At 40.5% G+C, this 6,732-nt stretch overlaps 1 protein-coding gene across 1 annotated transcript in view; it reads right to left on the reverse strand.

Annotated features, from left to right (window-relative positions):
- si (sucrase-isomaltase) overlaps window positions 1–3,651 on the reverse strand; it is a 68,575-nt gene extending 64,924 nt beyond the window's left edge. Inside the window, exons 1-5 of the mRNA XM_061072760.1 lie at window positions 3,525–3,651; window positions 2,550–2,638; window positions 2,306–2,426; window positions 1,068–1,177; window positions 683–834 (exon numbers count right to left, since the gene is read on the reverse strand). Of these exons, the coding sequence (XP_060928743.1) occupies window positions 683–834; window positions 1,068–1,177; window positions 2,306–2,426; window positions 2,550–2,638; window positions 3,525–3,651 (599 nt within the window). The remainder of the gene's footprint in view (window positions 1–682; window positions 835–1,067; window positions 1,178–2,305; window positions 2,427–2,549; window positions 2,639–3,524) is intronic.
- Between the last annotated feature and the right edge of the window lie 3,081 nt (window positions 3,652–6,732).

The raw sequence follows: 6,732 nt of genomic DNA on the forward strand, positions 1-6,732 counted from the left end.
TGTTGTACGCTGTAAATGATCCTTATTCTGAACAGCAGAGCAGCGTGGGCTCTGAGGAGTGATTGATCTCCACAATGTCACCAAGGGCTCACCAAGAGTGCTGTGGATTGACTTGGACACAATTACCTGTTGCCGTGGTGAACTAACTTGGAACACAGGGAAGGTGTCACACATCATTATGTGGGAATAATGCACGGGAATGTGATTATATGGTTGCCACACACACCACCTTATAGGATTTCTGACATAATTGCATCAAACGTAAAAACCAAAAATAATGTTAATGTATTGACAGCTGTCAATTCTCACTTTAGTTTGAGAAGCTTGGGCGCTGACAGATGAGACACCAGGCACAGCTATACAGTTCATATGGTGGATGGTCAGCCTTGCTTGCATTATCAGCTTCATAATATTCACCAACCTGCTAAATGTAGTGTTTCAACTACTAGGAAGGAATGGCTAAAGTTTTGTAGAACCCACACAATAAGCAGTATATTTTAAATAGGCATAAATAGATCCATATAATGTGATTTTTGAATAAATACAGTACGGATTCGGATTGTTTGCCCTCTATTCTATCAGTATCTCCATACACATGGCAAGTAATGACACCATCCTTTTCACACAGCCTCCCTCTGCATCCAACACAAACATGTGGAAAAACTGCACAGTGAGCACTCACACCACTTTCTTGTTCTCCTTCCTTCGCACAGTAAGGCCAAAGGGTTTCTGGGAGAGCTCCAATGTGTGTTCGACTGGGCTGGACAGCGTACTCTTGAGGCTGCTGACGTGCTCATGAGGGACCTCGAACCTCTGCTTGTGGGCATCATAGATCTGAGGGAAAGGAAACAGGCGTATAGGCAGCGTGAGAGTGGCCCCTGCGATCGTGTCCCCACTTTGTTGTGCTATTTCTGTCCTCTTCTGCTCATGGCAGTCGCGTTAAAGACGCTTTGATTTAAAAAAACGCTTTTAAAATTAATTTGACTTGACTGAATGGGCCATAATTTCCTCTGATGTCAAAACATAGATGTGTTGATGTGAGAGAGTTGGTGTCTGTCGGCATGTACCTTAAATCTGAGTCGATTGTTTGTCTGCATTTCAGCGTGAAATGACAGCTCTGGTATATCATCCCCAAACAAAGAGGGAGAGGCCATTCTCTTCAGCTGGGCTTTCATCACTGCAATTCAAACAAATGATGATATGAGGGTAAAGGTTACAACACAGGAAGAGGAACACTCTTAATCGCTCAGGCTGATAAGACCTGTGGCCTCATTTATAACGGTTGCATATGAAACGTGATGAACGTGAAGTTTCTATAGACCTGTGATCTTGGATCTTTGTGCTGAGTCAAGTACTCAACCCTCTGGTTTATAAGCCGACAGGTCTGTGTGTGGTTTGATTAACTCTGTATAATATTTACCTTTCTATGTAAAACACATTACAGAAAAGAATCCTACAGTAGTAGGTGTTTCAATTTTGCATCTTGCATTTTAAGGCATCGTGATAAAACACAATTGGTCGTCATACGATACGAAGGATCAAATGGTTAATCACAACAAATATCTATGATGAGTGAACTGCAACCATAGAAAAGTCCTAAACTTAACAACAGATGAACTGGAATGGGAATCCATTCAAGCACAGATATATTCCCAGGTTGTTCATTTACCAGTATGATCAAAGGGTGCAGTTCGCTTACACAGCTCCGCTGCCTCTAAGGTAAATGTTGGTAATTTGCATAGTAGCCTTGAGCAACACCTCGGAATAATGCATGGAGAATATTTAAAGACAGTTTAACTTGTAAAAAAAGAAGGAACGCTTTCATGTATTTTATGTATTGGTTAAAATCTAACCACTGTAAATTAGTTATGCATTTTTCAATTTAACCACTGTTGTCACACAAAACAAGCCCCAAACACATGCATAACATTGCATAGTTAATGTGACTTGAAATGTTGTAGTTCAGACTTAATATAAAATGTCCAATGTCTCCTCTTGCCTTTATGGACTAATTCAAGTTCACATAGGGCAGTGAACTCAAGCAGAAAATGGAAAAGTCTTCATGGCGCACAGTCAATCATGTTTTCTGATATGCCATCCATGTCAAATTTCACAGAAAACTATGCCTAAGGCAAAGTGAGTGAAGAGGGAAAAATGATGTGAAAAGGATGGACAGACTGAGGGAACGTGCAGTGGATAGAATTAGAAAATAGGCTAAACTGAATGCCAAATGTTTTCACCGGTCAGCTAGCACATGAGTGAGAAAGCAGGGTAGCAAGAAAGAGAGCGGAGAAAGGGGATTTACCGTAGGGATTCGACTGGTCAACTGACTCGACTGTGTATCCGTGGTTGGTTGGGAAGAAACACCAGGGAACATTTGAATCATCCAGGGGGGCCCAGCAACATCCACGTTTTTCACATGCCAGCTGTAACAGTGGGAGGGTTGCTGTTATTAATGTTATTGTCATCATCCACAGCACCATTAGTGACGGTAATTTCCAGCTTCCCACTCTGTTCATGGACTATTGCAAAATATAAGTCGTGCATACCTTTGAGGCTCCTGCATCTGGGAAACAGTCCACTCTTTCAGCCTGGGAAATATTTGGACACTGAGGAACGAATGGTTCCGTTGTATTTCCTGGAACTACAACAAAAAAGTTTAGACCAGGTCTAATGCAGAAATTGTAAGTGTAAATCCTGTTTTTCAATGACTGGTATTCAGTCTGTTTATGAGCTTTTGTATTCATAAATCTTTTAGACAATAGCTGTGTCTCAATCCAGGGGCTGCATCCTTCGGAGGTTGAATTTGAAAACTAATTGAATCACAGCGGTGCAACTAGGCTATCCTATTTTAAAGGCTCCTTCAATCGGTCTAACTAAACTGATTTCATTCCAGAGAAACTTAAACAGGCTTAAACAGGTCGATCCTTCCTGGCCCAATCTAACCCTATCTCATTGCACAGTAGACAAGACCGTCTAATTTTGTTTTGGCCTTAGCTGGGCTGCACGGCACACGAAGAACACCTCCTTCTTGGACCAGGTAGACCGCTTCCTCCGAAGTTGGCGGCCCAAGTAGGCGGAATTGTGACACAGCTATAAAAGGTATTAAAGTTACCAGCCAATTGTGAAAGAATTCTGCTTCTTATTTTTTGTTTCCCGAATGTAATAACCCTTTTATTATTAAAACCGAGGGCCATATACCTGCAAGGCTGTTTGTACCTACTGACTACATGACAACATCACACAAACTCATCAGCGGGCCCATTTGTACTTGAAAAAGAGTTAATAATTCATTACATTCACTTCTCTCCACCTTTCCGCTGATCTGTATTAGTCAGTGCTCCATATAACAGATAAAAACATGCAGATTCCTGGCAAAACCAAGTGGCACTAGTCTGTTTATTATTTCATTGTCTGTGTTATCTGCTTTTGTGGCTATTATTTGAGATTGATTTTAATATATATATCTGTATGTCATGCATGATTGTTAATTGCATATACAATATCTGCATATTTGTGTTCACCAGTTATTTGTGTTTTCCCAGGTTCTCCGATGGCAAACAGGACAATAAGAGTGATGGCTGCCACAGACATCAGTGCGAACATGACCATGAGGATCACCTCCAAACCTGAGAAATGCTTTTTCGCCATCTAAGAAACAAAAATCACACTTTACCATGGAGACACCCGCCTCGATAACAAAGGCCACCATCATTAACAGTCATTAATGACACCAAGTTTACTAAAGGCAAGGTCTCAAAGGTCTCAAACCCTGCTGCTTAATGAGGCCTATTGGCAGGACACACACACATACCCACACAGACACACACAAACACACACACACATTTATTTGCGCACAAAGCGGTGAAGTGAGATCCCGTCACAAGTTGTCACAGCTCTTCCATAATTAGCTGATGGTGGCCGATTACATACTTTTTTTTGCATATCCCCCAATCTTAACACAAGCACATACATGTTGAAAATAATCACAGATCTGACAGACACACATCATTTTCCTTGCAATAACTTTTGGAGAAAATACAAATCCAAGAAGTAAATTAACACAATTTTGAAAGAGAGAAACGAGGAGTTGACAAAACTCTCTGACAAGCCAGATGTAGTTATTGCAGAGGCACCCATCAAATCACTCAAGCAGTAAAGCGTCACTCCAATGTACTCTTTGGAGACAAAAACAAGGGGAATGTGTGTGAGTGGATGTGTGAGTGTCTATTTGGGTGAATGAGAGGCGTATAGCCATCCTGTTTAATGTGCTGTGAAGAGCAGGCGAGGGCAAAGAGAGAGACACAGAGCCAAAGCGGTGCATGCCCCCTGTGTTTTTCGCAATCAGCTGCACATCATAAAAAACACTGAAAAGCTCCAGGAAAACATGCAATGTCACACAGAGACACACAGAGATTCATACAGCACAAACCCTTTTAGCCTCGCTCTCTCTTCTTAGCTAAGTCCCTAAAAATAGCTTCCACCCATAAGACCATATCGTTTTACTTCTCCCAACACACAGACATTCTGATATGTATAAAGACACACACATGGACACACACAGACACATTCGTAATACCAGTCTTGGGCACTTTATGGCTGCTCTGGTCACGTTTCCATGGGTACAAGCAGTTTAAAATATTGTCTGATATGTCCTTTGAACTTTTACTTAATACCTTAGCTTCACTTTGACACATATCCGTAAAAGTTAATGTTCTCCCAAGAGGCAGTTTGTCACCTGTAATTATGTTTAAGACTAGCATAAAAACGTATGGACCAGTGCAGTGTTGGAATGAATAAATAAATAATAGAATTCAAACCCCTCCATAGACTTATGCTCGTCAAGGCTGCTTTGCATTTTACAATAGATCATTCACTGTAGAGGATTGACATAATAAACTTGGTCACAATCTGTTCAAAAAAATGAGAAAAAGATTCAAACATTTGAGAGCTGCAAATGTTTGAACACACATGAAAAAACAAACGTCCGTCTCGTGCAACACGTGCAAGATTTTAATGCTTTCTTTAAATGTATTCCATTCACTGTAGTTATTACAATCAATCTGTCATTCTAAATTATATTGAAAAAAAAGTAGGGTCAACAAATTACATGTTAATTTATGTATAGAAATGTAATAAGAGAAATGAGTTATCCAGTTGAACAGCTTGCTGGTCTGCAGCTGCAGTCTTACCTTTGCTCTCTCCACAGTTCAAGGCAAAGTGCCTCTGAGTTCAAGTGAGACGGAACCTTATAATGCAAGGGATGTATTGTGGTCATGTATTGGTGTCAAAGCAAGCTCACCACTCTTTTACTGCTTAGCGTGTGCGTGTGTGTTTGTGTTTTATAGTCTCAGCATGTAGACCCCAAAGCCATAAAATATCAGATAACCATACCCAGTGTGTTTGCTTCCCGAAATCCCCATATCAGCGTGTTACAATCCTGCAATCATGTTTTACTGCGCACTGCCCACATGTACCATGTTACCAAATGTTACCAAATGTTTTGCTGTTGTTTTATAAGATGTGACTCATCGAAAGTAATCTTTATCCCCCTGTGACAACATCACCACTTCTATTTTGCTGACACATATGCACACACTGTCCCGAAAGCATTTATTAGACAGGTTATATTAGACGTGGAAAGCAAACGGGTAATTATATTGATAATAAATACACTGATATCAAGGCTTAATAATCACTTAAAGAGTCATCTCTGTATAACTGCACTCTATAATTGATGATCCCGAAGTCAATTTTGCACTGAACATGTTTGTTCAAACGCAAATCATTTACTCACTATTCTTTGTGTAAAGCTGTATTGACTCAGCCTTTGGGATAATCGTCTCTACACCACTCATCAATAAAGCACTTTCGTAAATTAATAGTTTTACATTTTTCGGGAAATATGTTTTTTTTACTCTCTTATCGAGAGTTCGGTGAGAATATTGACATCACTCTCGTTTCATTAGGCTAGAGACAGCTACTGTGATAGCTTAGCCTTAAAGGGCCAGGGAAATGTTTATAGCTTAAAGAGACACACAAAATAGCATCTTGTCTTTTTTAAGTTACTTTTGGTATCTATCATACAAAACAAATGAATTTAGTGAACTTTGGAGGTGCTTGAATTTGATCAAAAATAGTTTTTATGTGAACATAGGCTAACATGCTTTTTGCTACAGCTACGGTATTACTGGACAGACGATCGATATCATTTGCATTCTAGCGCATCCTTAAAACTCTACACTTGTTAAATAATCAAGCTCTTCAGGCTAGAAAGAACTCCAAAGCTACGGCTGAATTTGTGAACTGTTTATTAGGCCAGACATCCGTCCATCCATCCATCCATGCAAATCCACTCTGTAGTTTGGTGATGGCTTCAGTCCACGTCATCCCAATAAACAGAATGGAGAGGATCAACTGAATGAGCTACCCACTGCCTAGAGACGCAATTTTCTCTACTTCCAACACCGAGCATGATTTCCATGGTAAATAGGATGGAAGAGGCAGAGGAGAGCTCTGGCTGAGCCCGAATGAATGGGTGCATGTTGGTGAGAAAGACATGGCGTCGGAGGGCTTGCATGAATGACTTCATAGTTTGGCTAAGATACAATGCGTGTTACCATAGCATGAAAACACCTGGTAGTGTCTGTGCGCATGTGATGGAGTCCAAGTGTGTGTTTTTTTAAATTCCTGATCATTCTGCTCACTCCTCAGTCTTTCTGTCCGCGCAAA

The sequence above is a fragment of the Limanda limanda genome, chromosome 6 (assembly GCF_963576545.1).
Source record: "Limanda limanda chromosome 6, fLimLim1.1, whole genome shotgun sequence".
Lineage (NCBI taxonomy): Eukaryota > Metazoa > Chordata > Actinopteri > Pleuronectiformes > Pleuronectidae > Limanda > Limanda limanda.